Source organism: Calidris pugnax, unplaced genomic scaffold (genome assembly GCF_001431845.1).
Source record: "Calidris pugnax isolate Ruff unplaced genomic scaffold, ASM143184v1 scaffold58, whole genome shotgun sequence".
Lineage (NCBI taxonomy): Eukaryota > Metazoa > Chordata > Aves > Charadriiformes > Scolopacidae > Calidris > Calidris pugnax.
In genome coordinates, this window is record NW_015090868.1 from 3,901,168 (window position 1) to 3,922,576 (window position 21,409).

Genomic DNA, 21,409 nt, shown 5'->3' on the forward strand with positions numbered 1-21,409 from the left:
TTACTTTAATATTCAAGGAGAATGTAGCTGGGTGCTTAAGAACAGAATACCTGGCAGCAAAGTATCACTATCCTCTTCTTGCTGATAAAATATAGGAAAGTGTAATTACTGCTTAACACTTTGAAAAACTGTTGGTGTGTGTCTAAGGTCAAAGTTAATCAGCTATCTGGAAATGACTCAGAAAAAAAAAGAGGATTCCCTACTTATCACAGAGGCAGAATGACATCTTTACTCAAGTGTCAGGCAGAGAGTGAACCACTTGCTCTCTTCTCATCCTGCTGTGTCACCCAGGAATACCGGGATGCTCTCCTGAAAAGCTTTTCCACCACCAAGCCAATAATTGCAATGCAAATAAGAATATTTTCAGATAAATGGTTTTGGGAACAAATGGAAAGGATTGTGTTGGGTTTTTTTAACAATTCTAATCGTCAGACTAGTTCAAGCAATTTTAGGCAAGTCCCTGGGGAAAGTAAAGGTGTCTTAAACTTACTCGAAGTTTCTACCCTGCGTGGTCTCCGTGCAAAACAAAGCAGGTCATGAACAACAACCATATGAGAGCCCAGCTGTTCACAATCAGCTTCACACCGTTAGTAGGAAGGCACTAAACAAGTGCCTGCGTAATTTTTATAATTATTCAAAATACTTTCATTATACTTTGCTCATCACTTTGCGGAAGATGAAGCAGAAAGAAGCAATGGGAGGCTTTTGTATGTCTTAAGAGTTACTTAGTCGGGGAAAAGAAATTACTGTGCAGGTTCTATTGACTCTGAAGATGCCCAGCCTCTGCTGGTCTAAAGGAACAAGATCATTCAAATCTGCAGATTTATACACAAAACATCTTCTGCATATGTAAAGGATTTCAAAGTTAGATGAGCTTTTTATATCTTTCACTGTTTATACTTTAATGACACATACATAATTCAATTAAATATAAACTTGTATCATAACGTTCTCTATTTTGCCAGCCCATCTATCAGATTTTTCAGCCAACTTTACACATAAATTTTTATAAGTTCAGAAATGAACTATAGGCATTAAATGCATACATTTTATCACATTTTTCTGGAAATTTATCAGTAGTTGCAGATTTCATTAATCGTCAGCTTGCTGCTCTTTACCTCTTAGTGACTGTTGCTGTGTAGGGGAAGATCTGTAGTAATGTAAACTATCAAGTTAAAAAAACTTTCCACCTCTTAGATTGACAGACATAACTGTGCTAGTCTTTTTAAACTCCAGACCAATAAGAAACAAATTCTGTTTTATCCTATTCAGCCAAAACAACAAAGCAAGGGGGGTTTTCCTACAGATTTAGTGTAAAAGTCCCCAGATGACAAACACAAAAGCCTAGATATCAAACAGGATGAAAATGCTGATGTTCAACACCTGCACTTTGTGAGGGCCAAGAAGTAAGTTAAAGCCTTTGCTAACCAACACACCTGCCTGATAGTGCAGTTTTTAACCCTTTCCTCTTCCTTCTCAAGTTCCTTACTTCACATAGGAAAGGAATCTAATAGAATTATGCAATCAAAATAAATGTTACAGCACAGTTTTCAAATGGAGACTACACTCTGCCTTATCAAAATGTATCAAGTGACTGTTTTATCTGCATTAAAAGGCTATCTAGCTTGACAGATTTTTTATAATACTGAGAAGGATTATTCATGGCTACAAAATTACTGAAAAAAATTATACAGTCTGTGTGGAACTGTTTTCTGTGCCCACCAAAGTGTTTGTGCCATCACATTGTTATATCTGGCCATCTGAGCAGACGTGTGCTGCCAAAAAAAGCATGAGAGGTTTAATCTTTCTCTCTGCTTTTCAGAGGCTGCAGTGATGTGAATAAAGGCCATCCAGCCAAAGCTGAGCCCGGGTCTCTACTGGGCCACCTTCTGCAGCCCATAAGCACTGAGTGTTCACGCTGAAATGCAGGGGGCTCCTGTAATGTCACAAACACACGAACTTGAGCCCATGTTGCAGCAGTTTTTACACTCCAGCATTTCAATCCTTCAAAAAGAAGAATAAGTGACAGTTTTTTCTTCTGTCGTAAGTAATACTAAAAATGAGGGTCAGATTATTAGGTCCTGAGTTACTTTAAACATAATCTGAGCAGGCTAACTGCCGTTGGAGGTAAAAGCAGTTTGCCTTACTGTGAAAACTCATACAACTGTGAGCTAATACATGATTTTAAGTTGATGTTGCTTTCTGCTTCCTTCCTTCCTTATAGAAACCACCTTCTAGTGTCTTCCATTATTGCTTGGAAAGTTGGAAATAAATTCAAAACCCATAATCATATGACAGAATAACATGAGATATTGCACACATGAGATATCTCTGCTTCATACAGCAGAAAGCAGAGTCAGGGTTGATGCAGTACGGTTATAGCTGTGTAAACGATGCATTTCCCCCACATCTTGGCTATACCAGGGTATGATCACAACAATAAAGCAGCCACAGGAGCTGTGATTTTGTTGAAAGTGTTAGCAGAAATTGTTCATGTTTAAAAACAGGTGATCCCATCTAATACCAGGAAATCCACTTCGTTTGAATGTGAGGCTTATTTGAAGGTTTTTTTTCATCTTTGCTTCCACACGAGAAAAAATATCTACAGAACTACCCAGCAGGAGCTCCTAAACTTTTATTCATTCATATGACACTTCAGTTAGTTGAAGAGCTGGCTATCATTTAATCTATTTTTCAAGCCTGGACCACAGAGGGGAATAAATTGAGCAATGAATAGCCTGACAATCAATTGTCATCACTTGATAAGGCTCAAGAAGCAGTTCCTAGAAAGTCCTAAATACAGAGGGTTTCTTAATAGCAATTTGAGAAGGGCTGACTGTTCCAGAAAAGAAGCCACATGAATGAAGAGCAGAGGATGACAGGTTTCACTAGGATCTCTGAATAGGACTTTAAGAGTGTTCAAGGGAGGATTTTTAGACACTTTGCAAAATCACTGGTAGCCAACTTGAACTTTGTGTCACTTCTCCATAAAATTAGAGTGTGCACCATGTGCACCCAATGGGAAAAGGATCCCATTAGGTTACATTAGCTAAAGTCTGGCACATGGGGACTCAAAGCAGGAATCCTAGTTGGAGTCCCCCCAAAAGGGATGAGTTTACCAGCACAGTAGAAGCTGGTAAGCTATTATCAAGAAAAAAAAAGGGCAAATGGGGGAGTTTAAGAAATCTGGGGAGACAGCAGTTAAGACAGCGAGTTCACCTCTTCTTTCTTCTTGAGTGTATTTGTGTTACTTGATAGAAGCACCTGAAATTTTTTCAACAGTGATAAAGCAAAAAGTTATTTTCATGCTCCAAGATCTCAGAGGCAATGACATGCAGAATTTTAGTGTTCATTACCCGACCAAATATGTTTCCAGTTTTGGTATGCTTCCCCAAAATATTCATTTCTCCCTTGCAAAACAAAATTATATCCCCAAACATTTGACAATATCTGTGTGGAAACAAAGAAATGGCAAACAAAATTTCTTTTGACTTGCCACCTCCTTTAGCTCATCCATTTAACCTCTGTTTGAACTTCTGCAGTAGTTAAAATGTAGATTGATGCTTTAAACAGAGGTAAAAAGTGCTGACAGTGTTGGAATAAAGGTTTGAACACACTAATAGGTTTTAGTGTCTGAAACTTTTGATAATCTGGCCCTGAGTGTCATGGGTCTCTCTGAGTGGATTCCATCTGTCCCATAAAGTTATGTATTGAAACCTAACACAGCCCTTTGATCTACCCTGAGTGAAGATCCTCATGTTCCATAAAATCAACAAGATGCTCTCATTCACTGAAAAGCCAGATCTTGGACTTGGTGATTGGCGAGACTATACTAGTTGTTAGGGTATGTGCCTCTTCCCCTTTTGTTTATGTCGAGTTTCAGTGGAAAGATGACCCCAAGAGCACTGGTGAAAATCAAAGTCCTTATTACAACACAATGAAATAGCATTTGGCCACGCTAGCATAATATCAACTGAGACTGTGAAATAAATATTAATGGTTATACTCTGTAGTAAAATACGCTGTAGTGAATGTGGTTGTTTGGCGAAGTGTTTTAACTTCTACGGGTGTTCTTCATGATGGAGTTTGTTCCATAAAGATGAGGACTGAGGGGGTTACTTCAGATTAGCATTGCTGTCATAGGAAGTGGGGTGAGAGCAGGGTGCTTTTTTTTCACCTGAGTACCTATTTAGAAATAAAATTCAGCGGATTTTTAGGTTTTATTAGCAAGGCTGAAAGCCCACTTTCCACTTGTGTGCTCACACAAAACACCTGTGCTCAGACCTTCAGCTGCTCCTGATACACCTGAAAAACAGCCCAAAAGGGCAGGCTCTCTCCACACCAAGCACGCACCCACAGTAAGTCCCCAGTGCTGTGTGGAGCAGAACTGGGCACTGTCTTTCCTTGCTGAGACACCCAGCGCTGCCACCGAGCTGCTTAGGAGCTCTGGGAGACCCCCAGAATCACCAGTACAGGGGAAATCCAAACAGGGCTGAATCCCAGCTGGTCTCCAACAGTCCCAGAAATCGAAGCGCTGGGAGCCCTCAGGGCATCCCCTCATCCTGCCTCAGCATCCAGGTAGCAGCGCTGCAGCATCTGAGCACTTTCATGCAGACAGATGTAGGGCAGGATTTTCCCTTTAGTGACTTATCAAGTTCATTCAAGAACTACACTGAATATCTGCAAACAGAGCCCAGGTGCCTCTGCTCCATCTGCCTTCAGCCCCAAAACTTATTTAGGTCCTTACTTGCACTAGTTGGTGAAAACAACCTCTGGAACTGTAAACACTGTGAAGAATTGTCTAACATCCAGAAAAAAAAAGAAAAAAAGACTATTATGACATGTGAAACTCAATTTATTTTATTTTTTTCTTCATGTCTTCAGAGGGAACCTTATTCATTGTATTTCTTTAGTTTGCAGTTTTATTTAAATATCATCTGAAGATCAGCTTTTTTCCAGCTGCTTGCCATATCATCAGTTCATTATACTATTAGTATGACTCTCTTCATCAACAAATTTCCTATTTCCATATTAATATAAATGCCATTAACACTGAAGATGTATCCTGTGTTAAACCATCTGCTTCCAAGAACAGATGACAAAACCATGAACCGTGTTTTCATGTAGTTTACAGTTGTCTCATTAGATGGCAGTGTAACATTCAAAACAAAAGTTTTATTCTTTTATATGTATGTATTTCATATGCACCAAGAAAAGCAGCTGATTTTACGTGATTAATCTTTTTCTAAAGACAAATTTACTTTTACATTTTGGAATGTTTAAATCTAACATCTGGAACTGTATCTTAAAATTAAATGCTAAGTGTTGATAACTGAATTGAGATATTACTCATCTTGCCAAAAAGTTATAACTTTTAATAAATATTATTTACTGTCATCTTTAACTCCTAGGCCCTAGTTAAGAAACTTGTGTAGAAATCAATGTGTTGAGAGGAATGTGATGGTTTTAAACAATCTTTATATCTTTTTGATCCTTAGGCCAGCTGAGAATCAATGAAGCTCCACATAGAAGTTTGGAACTACTTTAATATGTTGTCCCCAGTAGAAGGAGCCTTTACAATGCCAGGGATCATTAGAGAGGTATGTCTCTTGTATCAGATACCTATGCTGACTATTTCCTACACTAAAATCTGATTTGTTCTGTCCCATAGTGGACAGATTTGCTATCTTAGTTTTCAGAAACTCTAATTTTTCTAGAACTGAAAGCATATCTGAGGACTTTTTTTCTTTCCCAATTCCTTTATACTCCTATTCTCCCATCCCTATGTATCTATCAAGGAGGAGGCAGCAGCATTAAAATAGAAAAAGAGTTTCTGCAGTAAGGGACACTAAATCTAAGGAAGGTATCATTAAAGTAGTAAGTATGACCAGTAGTGAAGTAAATCAAACATATTCAAAATGCCCTTCTGTATTTACAATATTAAGTTTATCAATGCAGCCATTTCTGGAATGGATTTGCAGGACTGGCCAATGGTAACTTGCTGGTTGTGAAGAAGAATCTTGTCTTGAAATTCAAACACTTAATAGTTCTCACACTAATAAACAGCAGAAGACCTCTGCCCTAGACTACAACTTATTATTTACAACTTATTTCCAGCATGCTAGGATGTATTACTTGGCCTTGAAAGCTTCATGCATGGCAATTCGTAGCACTGAAGCAGGTCAAGACAATTTCCCTTGAACACATTGGTTTATTTTGAGTTGGTGAAAAAAGGAATTGTCCTGATATGATGAAAGCTAGCCCTTCATTAAAGTCAATTGAGTAACATTGGTTTGTATGGAAAAAAAGTTATTAAATCTATGAGCCACTTGCAAAGAGGTGCAGAAAGGTGCTGATTTTGTCTAGTGACCAGGTAATGAAATGGCATATGAAATTCAGTCTAAAAAAAGTCACATGGAAAAAGCTGTCTTACACAGTAGTGGACTCTGAACTAGCTATTAAGAGTCAGGAAAAAAAGATCTTAGTGTTAGAACTACACTGCCTCTTCTTCAGCATTTCTTTATTGCCAGCCCTTCTGATAACAGCAGAACTTGTTTCAGGGAAAAAATAATTTCCAGTTAAAAAATGGGGTTTACATCTCTCCCTTTTTACAATGTGCATGCTGCCCACAAGGCTACTGGTGTCCTGGCTCTTCTGATTGTACTTCTCAAGGTTACAGAACTAGCACTGCAGGTGCCTGATAAGGGACAGCACCCTCCTTCGTGTTGTGCTGTCCTTCGATGCACAGAAGCCTCCCGCAGCGCGCTAAAGCGGGCTGCTTTTATCTCCCAATATTCCTTCAGGGATTTCTGTTTTTCAAATAGTGTCTGATGTGACAAGCATTTTAAGAATCTCTGGTTCTTTAAAATTCCATCTATTCTTCTGGAAAGGCACACTATCAAAGTGCCATGTCCTTTGCTGGCATTTACCCTGCAAGATGGGAAAGCATTCCTGTGAAAGGTGGGCTTCTGAGGGGCACAGAATTACAGTGGATGTTTTGCAAAGCCCTGCTTTAGGCTAGTTGTCATTTTTGTAACCCATCAGAGCTGATTGGATTTTCCCATCTGTGTGAAATTAGCATCTTTTCTCTCTCTTTTTTTTTTTTTTTATCAGCCCATCATATTTTTTTTTTAATTCCCAGTGCTGTACACCAGTATAAGCATATCACAGATTTGGCCCCAAGTTTGTGTCTCTGATAGAAATGTCTCTGGTTCCCTGTCTTAGCTTTTGCCATATGTAAAATAGCATAGTGTTTTGTCCCCTATTTTTCTTTTCACACATTAAGAATGGACTCTTTTAATTTTATTTTCTGCTTCGCTGTATGAATGAGTTACTCAGTTCCAGGAAATTGGAAAGCTGCAACCTGATGTTATCATTGGGCCCTTGGGAGCAGGAAGACTATACATAATGTGATGAGATTACCTAAGTCTACTAAAAATAGAGGAAAAAACACAGGCAAAAGAAGAAATATCTTAGCAATGATAATATATGGGAAAAAAGATTGTTTTCAGTCTTTTCCTGTGTTTTCCCATTTACCGGGCTAGAAACTGGGGTTTTTTTCCATGATAGCTTTAATCTAATAAGAACAAACATAACTTTTAAACTGATGTCTATAAAAATGAAATCCAGGACGATGATGATTATGATTATTATTATTATTATTATTGTTACTATTATTGTTCTTGTTGTTGTTATTGTTATTATTATAGCAAAAAGATATTGCAGATCATGTTTTATGAGTTCATTAAGATGCATCCTAGGTGGCTAGAGTTCCCAGTGAAGCTGAAACACTCACTAATGGCTCTGCAGCATGTGTCCTGTCATGTCTTCATGTTGAAAATACCCTCTGGCAAAAGTTGTCTTCTCATTGGATACAATCAGATATTAACTCAGATTTGAAACATAATATTCTCACATTCATGTTTACTAATATGTTAATGTTACAAATTTTAAAAATAATTTCTTGGAACATAATCCATAATATTTTTTTTTTTTATGCTAGAAAAAGAATGTGCTACAGAGCCATCAAAGGGGCTTAGGAAATTTTAAGTGTAAATTGTAGACATGAAATACTACAGAGGTGAACATGAGCATGTAACTCTAATATTATGTTTAATTTATGAGTGTATGTGTTAGACCAGGACAGAATAGACAGTCCAAAGTCTTTAGATTTTTGTATCATCAGTCATTGGTGACAAAAAAACCCACTTTACTATCAAGTTAGTTTGATCAGCATTCCCTGATTATTGTCAAATAAATTCATGCTCCCCATACATTTTGTGTTTCTTATACAATTTGTAAAGTGTGAGAAAAACACCAGTATGTTTGCCAGTAATTGCCCTTGTTTGGCTATTTAGCAGGCAAATAAAACACAGCACACTCAGGGGTATGAAAACCTCTACCACAGGAGGCCTCAGGTGCCACAGTTCAGAGAAAAGGGAAAGTGGTGTGTGTAATTCTGCTGAGTGCTTTTTAAAGGAAAAAAGTTCATCTGCCTTTTAAGGACAGACAGCCAATGAGATCTGGGATGGGCCAGACAGTTTCTGATCCTGCTTCCCAGCTCCATATCCAAGGGCTAAATGCCAGAAGAGTGGTTTGATCTCAGGCTGCCGTCGCCTCCCCCCTGCACACACACATCCCCTGAGTGCCTTCCCAGCCTTGCACCGGCCTCAGCTGCCTCTCCTCACACCCGGGTTAGGGCTGCAGGCTAAGGTAGCCACACTGCAGGCTAAGGTAGCCACACTGGGGGAGGAATTTGGCATGTCTCAGGAGGCACGTCAACGATTTCCTTGGGAAGCAATAAGAGATGCTGCTGTGGAAAAGCCATTCAAAATCCAGAGTTCAAACCCCAAACCATGCGAGCAGAAAAGTCCAGCTCTCTCCGATGGAATGGGAGATACTGATTGCTAAAGGAGTTCAGGCTGTAGTTTCTAATAATGTCAGGGTAATTGGGAAGATTTGATTTCCTCATTAAGCTGAATGGGGAAGGGAAGGGAAGGGAAGGGAAGGGAAGGGAAGGGAAAAAGATAGGAGGCTATGTATACACAAGAATTGATGACCAACAGATCAATTTTGGAGGGAATCAACTGTGTGCAGACCATAGTTTGCACAACTGATCAGGGACATTATTCCGAATATGGAAATTATTCAGAATATGTTAACCCCATCCTGTCATTCTCAGTGCTTTGGGCCACTGTCTGAGTCTGTCTTAGGAAAAGAGAAGCAGAAATGTTAGCCAATTATGATTTGATGAGCCAAGTGTTCCCATATCTTTCCAGCAGACTTAAAAGAGATTAATTTCCTGCTAAACTACATCTACTTTCTGGTAGCATGAAAAATAAATGTTATACCTCATAAGTCAGTAGAAAAAAACCTATTAATTTTAATATCATTACATGGTTATGAATTTTATATAGAAAAGCAGAACACCAGCCAATTTCCTTCTCTTTTTTCAGCTATGTGAAGGAAAACCTGAACACAAAAATGAAGTTCAAATAAACCCGAAGATCAAAAATACATAGCTTTTGATTACTTTTACTTTACTATCAGATCTCCTCTGCTGATTTGAATAGGTTACCTAGGAGAAACAATGTATAAAAGTCTGTCTTTAGATCTCTGATAGGAAATCCCCACTGCAGCAATAAATATTCTATCTATGGCAGGCAATTGGCAAGCTACCTTGATCATGATAGTCCCTGGCTGACAATCACACAAAAGTGAGACCAGAAAGTATATTTTAAATGTTTCAGCACTTGGATTTTCCTAACTACTCCTTTCAAGTTCTTTATGAACAACTTGTATATAGATCAAAACATGCTAATTTCATCATTGCTGGCCAGCATCATAAAAGAATCATATGAAAACATATGGGCACACTCACCAACTTTTTAAGCAACCGAATCTTTCATAGAACTATTGAAGTTTCTTCATGAGATAAAAGAGTTTTGATGTTTTGAAACAATAGTCCCTCTTTTTTTTTTTTAATATGAAAACATATGAGAGTGCTGTGTGTCATTCATCATCTGTCACCTTTTCATTTAAAACACTGTCAAGGGGCTGACTAAATATATAAAGGTAGCAAGGGCTAGTGCACTGCACAGCCAAGATAGGTGTGGGGTTTGACCCTGAACGCACTGCTTAATTCCCCAAAGCAACAAGAACAAAATAATAATAAAAAAAAAAAACATATATGATACCTGGTTATGAGATGTACCTTATCTTCACTTTCTTGCAGCAGTCTTTGAAGGAGCATTGATGAGCTGCAAGTGATCTATTCTGACCTCTGCAAGAGATGCTCAGGGGTAGGAAATGCATCCTAAAGAGCAACCTAAAGAAGGTGAGGGGAGGTAAGAGCATTCTGAAAATACAGGCACACCATATGAAAAATTTTCAACAGAGCAGATAGAGCGCTGCTAATAACCTAGAATTAAATGAATTGAGTTTTCCAAGGTCTATATGCCATGAAGAAAACCTACAGAGACATCTACATATGCCTTATTGCAGTTGTTTGCCTAGCACTAGCATCAGAAGGGAGAACACTTTACATAGTTAAGATTAGCAAACACATTCCTAGATAAAAGAATTTACCTCCTCATTACAGTGAACTTGAGGAGTTAACTGAGGATATAAGACACAAAACCACAACCACTACACAAATGCAGGTATCATGGACCAAATTTTTAGTATATAAATCAAATGCAATGTGGTGCTTGAAATGGTACTTGATTACTTGATTACTAGGGTCTAGTGTTCAGCAGTTTCTAGTTTATACACAAAGATAATAGCACAGAATTAAGAGCATTTGCTGACCATTTGGTGACTGTTAAGTACTGGATTCTAGCTCACTGAAAAAAGTTTGGTCCAAACAATCTTCTCACAGCAAAAATCTACTGACTCTTTATTCAAAGAGGAATAAGACTGTAGCAAGAGTAGGAATTATTTTAGAGTAGCTGAAAAAAAGAACAATAGGAAAAATAAAAAAAACAGCAGGTATCGAAATCCCTCTACTAAATCATAGAGGGTAGCTGAAGCGGTTTTTGTGAAAAGAAAAAAAAAAAAAAGGAGAAGCCTCTGATCTGTTAAGAACTACAGTTCTGAGAGTTTGACTGGAGGGCCAGCAACTCAGCATAGCTTTTAAGAACCATGACAAGGAGTTTCCTGAACAGCAAAAGCTACCATTTGACACTTTAAAAATCAAAACCCGCTCTAAATCATTCTAGGAATACAGTAGGCTACAAGATGCCATATCTTTGTGTGAAAAGCTACCAAAGGTATAGACCATTTTATACAGGGCCACTCTCCACCAGGTTAATCTTTTTGACAAGTTTACACAGTTATATGTGTTAAAAGATTTTTCTGCATTTGTTTGATTAATTAGAGATATCATCCCCTTATAGGTGGTGAAATTGAGATAGAAAGACTAATAGGTAGTTCCAAGGCCATATAGGTAGAAGAAAAGGCAGAACAAGAAGCAGAATGAAGTTCTGACTTTTGATGCTGTCATTGGATCATGCTACTTTTCAGAAGGAGCAGGTGGCCAAAGTGGTGCTAATTCTAACAAATGAAGATGCCGGCTTCATCCAGCTGAAAAGAAAAAGAGTTTCTGGCTGGACTTCAAAACTTGATAACCCACCTGATTAGTAGACTTTCTAGTAAGAAAGACTTATTAATTGTGAAAAATATCTCAGAGTTTGCAAAAGTCCTGAGAATATTCCCCTTCCTTTCATTTCACCTCCCTCATGTTCATGCCAAGCTTAACCGGCTTCTGTACATACCTCTACTAGCAAAGGAAATTCTATTTTCTGGCTCCAGCAAAATAGGAGACATGGAATCAGCATGATCAGAATATTGATGACTTGTTGGATGATATTAGTTCATGCTTCTACCCAGGAGCTTCAGCACAATAGGGGTCAACTGCTAAAAACACTTGTGTGTAAGCACAGTTGCCTGTCACCACCTTCCCATATCTCAACCACACACAGATGAAACCACCCTAAGACAGATCTACACACCTTGAGACCCATGTCCATGTCTATGGCACCTGATAGCCACTGGAGTTAGAAATGGATGGAGGTTCTTGCATGAATAATAAGGAGACAAACATGTCCCCTGAAACAGTCAACAACTGAGACTGTTATTGGCAGGAACAAAGGAAACACTTGTAACTGATTTGAAAAGTATATTTCATAAATATCTGCTAGTGTAGATATGTATGTATAAAAGATGACATTTGGGAGACAAATGTGACTTAAGTTGGGCTCTATTCATAAATCAAGTAACACTCATGACTTGAAGATATTCATGAAAGTAATATTACTTGGTTTGTGATATTTTAAATGTGAATAAAGCATGATTCAACTTTCCTATAATTAGACAAAAGATTTAAACGAGGACTTTACGGCAGAAATGTTTTTATTATGCTCACTTTCAAAAGGCTGCCTTTCTAACACTCTTACTCCTTTCCCTATGAATTGCATTTGCTGGAGACTTGCTATAAGAGAACAATATCTATAGCATTTTGGATATATTTGAAATACAGAGAGCTACTGTCACCACTGCTTTAATTCAGTATTTTCTCTTTTTCCTGAACTTCCAGAATGGTTCTAGTGTCTGATCATGTTGCAGATGAAATAGTTATTTTGGCAAGCTGCCACCCAATTTCTGTTTGAAACTTAATATCTCTCCAACTGGCAATAGAAGTAACTGTTTGACCTCTTCCCTGCTTTGTGTGTGTGTGTGTGTGTGTGCGTGTGTGGTTTTTTTCCTTCCTATTCTGAACAATTTAAGGACATTATGATGAAGCATGTTCCACCTGAGAAGCTTTTCCACCTTTCTGCTTTTCTGCCCATGAATCTCTGACTGCTAAGAACCCATACAGCATTGTCAAAAGTGCTGCAAAACTTTTTATGAAAAACTTGCTTTAAACTAATGCCAGAAACAAAAATTTCCCGATTAACATTTTCATGGTATATGACAACTTCAGAATGTTCTCTTTCTCTGTCTAGCAATGTGGTTATTGCCTTGTACTGAGAGGACCACATGTGCATCCAGATGTGCACTGACACTGAGTACATTAAATCATAGAATCATAGAATGGTTTGGGTTGGAAGGGACCTTAAAGATCATCCAGTTCCAACCCCCCTGCCATGGGCAGGGACACCTCCCACCAGAGCAGGTTGCTCAAAGCCCCATCCAGCCTGGCCTTGAACCCTTCCAGGGATGGGACATCCACAACTTCCCTGGGCAACCTGTTTCAGTGGATTAACGGTGACTATTTCAGCACAGCAGTTGAACATACTACTGTACTGCACAGGACATTGTTTGAAGAGAAATGTCTGACAAAGTGCAGGTTGATGCAGACATCCAGGAAGCATAGAATTCCACCACCATGTTCTTCAACCTTGCGAAATGTTTTACTTCACTTTTCTGCCTCATAGAAGGAAATGACCCAGAGGAGAACAGACTTCAGGTCCTAACCCTCGTCGGGGTTCTGCTATGAATGCCCAGACTATATGTTTGTCCTATTCTTACTCTCTTCCCCACGCAGTGGAGATGCGGCGCTGTCTGATCTCATGCAGCCGCTATGTTCATCTAACTTGAGTCTTCAAATGGTTGCACGACTAGAAAAACCCACCAAATAACTGCAGAGAATTGGACAGCAGTGCGGTCAATAGCTTTTCTCACATGAAAAGCAAAAGAAGCAAATGAAGAGATTTCCAAAAGGCCTCCTCACTGGTAGCATCTCTGTGCAGTGTGGAGCAAGATAAGCAAAATTTAAGCATCTCACCCCAGTATTCATGACACAGGCTTAGTCCAGTACATTAAGGCAATACTGCAGATGCATTTATGATGTACAAAACTGCCCTCTGTTTGGCTCATTGCTGTAAAGAAAAAGGACTAAGGCAAACATAATGGTTTGTAATGGTATAACTAGAGCCATGGTAGGGTAATATAGTACGATTACATAAATTAAACAAAAAAAAAATTAGAAAAATCACACCCACAGCTGATATAGCTGCTAGTAAAGATCTATGTTTCGGTAAAAATTTACAAAGCAACTAAAGGCAGATTGGATGGCTTTGAAAAATGAGTTAACAAAGCACATCAACAAATTAAAATAGCTGGAAATGAAAGCTAAGATGAAAATGCACTTGTTAAGTGACTCTCACACGTCAGAAAGTAAATTCTGCACGACTCTGGAGAGCTACCAAAGTGCACAGCCACAGCAGTGATTTCAACTTTCAGACAGAATCAGGGAAGCTGGCTGTCACACCTGAGCATGAACGACAATGTCAACAAGCTTGTGATGGAAAACAGGAAGATATGGACAGATACAGATGGGACAGTTGGCAGTTGGTGCAAACACAAACAGTCCAGACCAGTGAAAGGGCTGTCTGCCTTTTAGACTAGCTGTCCACTTTTTCTGATTATATCAGCTTGCCTAATAAATACCCATTTCCAGAAGCACTTGGATTCCCCTATATCCTGTAACTATTACAGGTAGACTTCCACAGAAGACTGTTAACAATTCTACCTTCCGCATTCAGACCAAGAGCACAAAGATAAATACAAGTAACAATTTCACTTCAAATATGCGCAGAAGTCAAGATTACTCTTGGATTTCAGAAAATCTCCTGTATGACACAACTTGGAAAAGAGTGCAGCAGGAAACGAAATATGTGGAGAAATACAGAACCAGCATGGAGAACAATTTCCAGCCAGCCCTGAGACCAAAGGGCCAAGTTTTACAGCCATTAAGAGAATGGGTGGAGAACAGAAAGTGGAGCTGCACCTGCTATACAAACTGTGTAACTACCCTCAATGGTTCTCCTGGAAAAAAAAGGGAAGGCAGAAATAGGGCTGCCAGTCCTGCAGGGATTTGTTTCAAGATGCGACATTTTCTCTGCCTTCAGAGATTCCCTCTGAACCTTGAACGATGTCACACCTCCTTCACATTACCCTCTTCGCAACATGAGAACAGTCCACAGCTTTCAGACTGATAGGGTTATGCAAAACATAATGAGTGCTAAACTAGATCATTAATGCTACTGGTTAAACAGAACCAGCTTCTCCCTCTCTATCCACTTGGGCTTTCTGAAGTGGGAGTGAAAACCACACAAAAAGCCCAACCACTGACAACTAAAGCTATTAGTCTAAGGACACGTGACGATAGCTATTTTGAGGCGCTGCTTCTGCATCTGCCATTTTCAAACCAGAAAAACATTAACTGCATGTGAAAATCATTGACAGGCAGAATATAACAGAGAGCAAATAAATGCCACAAGTAAGATTAACTGGGAAAATGCAGTATGTTCCTTCCATAGCAATGTACCAGAACTAAAAAAGGAGGCTGTGACAGCTTTCCAATGCCCTACAGGTTTTGTACAGTCACTCATCACCACCATACCTGTCCCACTACATTTTGTTCAAGGATTATTGGCAAATATCTAAAATTGGAATGGGGCAAGAAAACGACAAGCATATATCACTCACCTTCTTCATCTATATGTTGGTTAGGAGTTTGGATACAGAAGTTCCAGCTGACTATTCACCTCTTAAAGCTATCCTCAGCTATCCTGAACTGTTATGTATCTGTGAAAAAGGATGTACAATAATAACAACAGGGATTATTTCAGCCCTTGCCATCTTCAAAGTACTTTTGAGAAAGCTGGATTAACAGTACACTGCTCATCTAAAGAGAGATGATTCTTATTGGTATGATTTAATTACTGAACATGGTTGCCAGAAATGCATGGGAATTATGTCCTGAGCAGGAGCCACTGGATTTTTACACGGTTTACCTGGCATAAATTACTTTTTAACTCACTGGAGGAAAAAAATTTCTAGTTGAAGTGTATACTTCTCTCTTCAGTTATTGATCGGTTACTAAAGGGACTCAGTGCCACCCATAAAATCACTGTTTTTTGTTATGTTGAAGCACATTACAACATTATTTTATTAAACTGTATTCAGTGCACTGCAGATCCTCCACTGCCTGTTTATCAGAAAATTTTAATGAAGGCCTTAACCTTAGTAACTTACATATTGTTAGCCACAAAGCGCTGAAATGCCTTTCTGTGTATCTGCAATTAATTTCCATTTGGCAGAAAGTAAAACAGTGTTGTCCACAGTCCATCACTAATTTATGCTCATCCACTTCTCATTATAGATTGCAATACAGTCTTCACACAAAGACTTATGCTGGAATTATACCCTAAAGGAGGAATTAAGGTAAGAAAGTGGTCTCCTTAGACTCCTCTGTACCCAGCAGAGAAACAACATTCACTCACAGAAGCTTTTCATTCAGCAATATCGGAAACTTCTTACCCTGATACTATGTCCCCTTAAAAATAGTTAAAATGTCTTATACAGTGATGAGAATCCTCCATGAAAATGATAAGTAATACAGAGAATAGTTATTTGTGCATTAGTAAAGATAGTAGGAACCATTTAGTAAAAAACCAATAAAGCATGTTGTGATTTGAATCAAGATTGCAAAAGCTAACACTACTTTTCCTTTCAGGCAAACTGCAATTCATTTCACAATTGTTGCAGGTTTGAGCTATTACACATGGTGTGCTAAGAGACTCTCAATTTAAAGATGACAGTAAACCAAATAAAGTGAAATATTTTTTAATTCCCTTTTTAAATGTGCATTTGAATTCAATACAGATCTGTAAGGCACTCTCATAGGTCAAAAAAAAAAATAATTAAACATTCTTTCCAAAATAAGGACAGTCACAAGGCAATGGTATGTGCATAAAATATAACTTTATCTGCAACTGATAAACGATGCAATATGAATGTTCAGTTTTTGGATGCATTGCAAGGTAATGTCACTTCTGTCTCATGACACTATTCAGAGTAAATATTGGCACTGTAAATGATTTCTCATTGGGGGTAGGGGCTTGTATTCTCTTCATATCCCAGTAAAAAATAAACTCTTTAATAAATAAATATATAAAATAAATATATGCTATCTGGAGATGTATAAATAGGTCCATCCTGAAGAAAAGTTCCAGCTCTGACTATGACACATCGACACCTAGGGTCCATCACTGAAGTGGAGCCACTAAAACTCCATATACAGTTCTCAGGATTTATTACTGGTTTATAGTCTATTTCTTTCTATTTCTTCCAGCTCGTCTCATCCACACAATGAAGGTAGCTCTTTGTTAATTTATGGACCACGGGTAATCCAGACAAAATTACCAAGAGTTTGTTATTTTTAAAAAAAGTCACACTCCCACTTTCCTCTGGTTCCGGGCGACCACGCAGTTCAGCGAGTTTGGAGGAGGCTGGTCCACACTCCACTTAAAGCCTTTGTCTCCTAAATCCACAGGTTGGAAAGCAGAGGCTTGTCTGTCACAAAGCACCTTCTTCCAGTCCAGCATCCTAGACCTCTGCAGGTTCCTCGTGCTGGTGCTCGTGGAGCACAGAAGCTCCATGGCCAACAGCTCCAGTATGGGTTTGTTTGGTTTTTTTTTTTCCAAAGTTGCCTCCTTCCTCAGCTGTATCCCAGCACATCTTTGTACAGTTCTGGGACTCTTTCAGGATCCACAGGCCGGGGCAAGAAATGTGTGAATTTCTGATGTCTTTTGGACCTTGCCCCATCTCTGGGAGTACCGTCTTTGTTAAGTGCTACGAAGTATCGCCGCCCCGAATCCCCGTGTTTGTACACGTTGGACGAGTAAGTGTTGTACCAGTTCTCCTCAAACTGTTCCCTGAAGATGCATTCAGAAGTTAGTTTCTCCTACAGAAACAAACAGAGAAGAAAAATAAGGCAAGCTGTCACTAGATATCTGAACATACATGAAAAAATGATGAAAATAAAATATTTCAGGCTTTTTGTGGCCTTACTGTTCTTTTAACTGTCAACAAATCAAACCCCAGAAGAGTATGTAGACCTGATACTGAGTTTGGAGGCTTACTTTAATCTTCATTCTTTTGAAAACTGGACCCATACATACACAATTTGGGATTTAAACATGAATTAGGTAACTGTCTATCCAAGAAGGCATTACTTGTTTATGATCTAACTAAAATTCACCTGACCTACAGGAACTATTCTGTCTTGGGGTATCTACCATTCTAGAAATGAGGTCTGGTGGAGGGACTCAGGTGCAATGTCGCAGATCAAGAAGGTATTTCCATGTGTTCTTTGTGGTGTGTATCACTTCTCACATTTTAAACAGGACTAACTGCAGCCAAAGGAACTGGAGAGACAGACTGTTTCATCTCAAGATGTTTTAAGGAGAAGAATCTAAGACTGTTATTACCCTGGTAGTATTGGAAAAAATCAAAGATTATATTTTTACAGTTATATGTTGAAGTTATTCAACAGATACAGATCAGCCACAATGAGCACAAGCTAATTTTAATGCTTAAATGCAAATATTCCAGTCGGGATCTACAGATGCTGCCAGTACTCTTGCACCATCCAGATTTTTCAAACAACACCGGTACCAAACCGTGACTGTGATACAGTTTTATATTCTTCTTCCCACCGTTTGAAAGAATGCTTTTATGTTAAAAAGCTGGTACCTGGAAGTACCACCTGCTGATTTGTAAAGGTGCATTAGGCTATACATAAAGTAAGTTTGGGTACTATATTAATTGTTGCTTATTTGCTCCATAACTATCATTTTAACTGTTTCCCAGTTGCATCCAATGCTTTTGATGACAGAGTATGCACTATGATACATTTGCAGTATTGATAAAAAGAAAATTAAACTTAATGCTGTTTGAATAGCTAGTTTGGTTTTCTACTTTTTGTCATAATTTAAGAGGAGTATTTCTTTTCAGTTCTCTTCATCCAGGTCAGAGAAATTTTTCCCATTGAATCTTTACTATTCAAGGCTATACTGTAAAAATACATTCTACATTTCAATAGGGAAAGATGTTAGTGTTTTGAAAGTTAATCCTTCCTCAGCTGGCTACCTGAGGGGCTTGCACAGTGCTAAGGAGTGAATCAAAACCTCAACGTGTGTGAGCTGACACAAAAGTGGTACTTACAGAGCCATAGAGTTCTCCCTTCTCGTTCATTCCAAGGTAAAGGCCACTGTCGACACCTCTAATACTGACCAGTCCCACCGCCACACTGATGAATTCAAGGATACCTGAAAAATAAATAAGAAAAAAAATGATTTAATTCAACTTGTAAGCATACAATATGTAGCATCTGAAACACAGTTGAAAACAAGTGGAAAATGTATATGTTATAGTAAACATGGCCTAGTTTCTCTGAAATTTCAAACACTATATGGAAACACATACAGCATTGACAGGAAAGCAGTTTGAGAAGCCTCATCTAGAAACCAGAACCCTACACCATTTAAGAAAACTTTCTTTTTTAAATGTTGGCTACGAAAGGATTTTATTCAGCACTGAGCCTAAAGCCTTCATGACTCTGTTGTTACAATCTATAATGACTATACACTATTTGCTAAACTGCCTACTCAAACAGTGGAAGATAGGTTTCAAATACCTGAAAATATACTTTACTTTCTCTATAGCATTATCTTAAAAAAACACTTTCTCCATTACTAGATTGTTTGAATGGAAATCAAAGTACAGATGGGAATTTTATACATCAGAATCTACCCACAGACCAAAAAGAAAAAAGAAAAAAAAAAAGTATTTGCCAGGCATCTTATCTAGCACATGGGCCCACACCTCTTGACACAACTTGCTGTCTTCAGTGCAAGGCTTTTTATGCGAGTGAAATATGCTGCTTATTTGCTCATGTTTGGATTATAGCCTTATTTATATTACATTTGCCCAAAAATGTAATATGTATTAATAATATAAAGTATTCGGGAGATGAGGCACTATTTGAAGCCTGAATTTGGCAAGGGCAAGGCAGCGTGTTTAACCAATTGATATGCACAGATTACAGAACATACAAAACATGAAAGAAAGGGAACGTGTGAACTGGCTTTTTGGAAGTTGTTAACAATGTAAACAAAGCCTCAAAAAGAAGTTGTTCTAGAATCCAAGATTTTGCTATGCAGCAGCAAAACCACAAAAGATTAAAAAAAAAAAAATTAATCCAAGATAAGTGGTTTTAAACAGTGCGTTTGATTTCGATTATGGCTTTCTGACTATTTGCTGTATTTATGATTACTCTTTTTCATTCAGGACCATTTTTCACTCTCAGACAGATGGACTGTCTGGACTATACAATAATTTTAAATGTTTTGAATTTTAATTGAGCTGTGGCAGGTTTCTTATTTCTATTACCAAGCAGCAAAGGAAAAAAAAAAATAAATCCTTTACAAAGAGCAAGCACTAAAAACTCTATTGCATGTAAATCATCCTAGTTTTCCAGTATCCTAAAGCACAAAGTCCCATAAAAAGAGGTGGAGGTATTTTGTCTTTCTGGTATCATTTTCAAAGCCACCCTTTCTCAAAACTATAATAAGCAGGTGATTCAACCCACAAAGTAACCACATCAGACAAACCTGCCGCGAATAGCGGTAGAATAAAGGAAGAACATTTCTAAAAAGCCCAGAAAATGTTTGATCTGGGGATAACTTTTTTTTTTTCCTTGCTTTTAAAGCAAGGATTTATTTCATGTTTACACGCTGTAGGAAATCTTCCTTCTGAGAAGAACTGTCTGTTTGACTACTGCTCTTTTACTTCTGAAAACATCCATGCGTTATAAAAGCAATTAAGAGCCATTCCAGCAGATTGTTTTGACTATGGGGAGGATGATAGGAAACTCTTTAATCACCTTTTTACAACTGCTGAATCAATACACCCAAAAACTCACACCTAGCTGACAAGGGCAGGTTTTTTTTCACACGTCCAGTTCCTACAACTGGATTCACTCTTGTATCACAGGATACGTTTGCATTTTGGGGTTGTCTTCACCTCCTTCTGGTTTATTGACACACAAGGTGTGTGAGCACTTGAAGTATTTGAGCAAAGAGGCATTTTTAGGCCCCTCTGCTTTGACTTTCTAACCCAGAAATAAAAAAAAACAACTTACGAGGAACAAAAAAGACTTAATGAGCCTAACGAGGCCTAAGGGTCATCCTGCCCCAGCCCATGGTCTGCATTATTGTACAAAGACTCAAAATAGCAAATACAAAAAGAATTGGTTTGGTTTTTTGACGTTTCTCACTAAATCTGCAGGCGTATCCTTATGTCTATAAGCCTTAAGTGGATAAGACATCACATGTAGGCTGAGCAAAGCATATAGATCCATACCTCCTGGCATATACATCCATACCTCCTGGCTCGGGTATGGGATGTGCAGCCCTCCCTCCTTCCCTCCCACCTTGCCCCGGTGCAGCCCCCCCCGGTTTAACACTGAAGGATGAAGCCGGGTACCGAGAGCTCATCCCCCCGGCCCCAGCATCACTCCCCCCGCACCTCCCTCCCAAAATCACACCCGGAGCTACAC

General features: G+C 38.6%; 1 protein-coding gene across 1 annotated transcript in view; it reads right to left on the reverse strand.

Annotated features, from left to right (window-relative positions):
* Nucleotides 1–16,679: 16,679 nt before the first annotated feature.
* Nucleotides 16,680–21,409, reverse strand: part of FGF20 (fibroblast growth factor 20) — a 5,661-nt gene continuing 931 nt past the window's right edge. The window contains exons 2-3 of the mRNA XM_014945504.1: nucleotides 19,015–19,118; nucleotides 16,680–17,752 (exon numbers count right to left, since the gene is read on the reverse strand). Of these exons, the coding sequence (XP_014800990.1) occupies nucleotides 17,507–17,752; nucleotides 19,015–19,118 (350 nt within the window). The 3' untranslated portion in view covers nucleotides 16,680–17,506. The remainder of the gene's footprint in view (nucleotides 17,753–19,014; nucleotides 19,119–21,409) is intronic.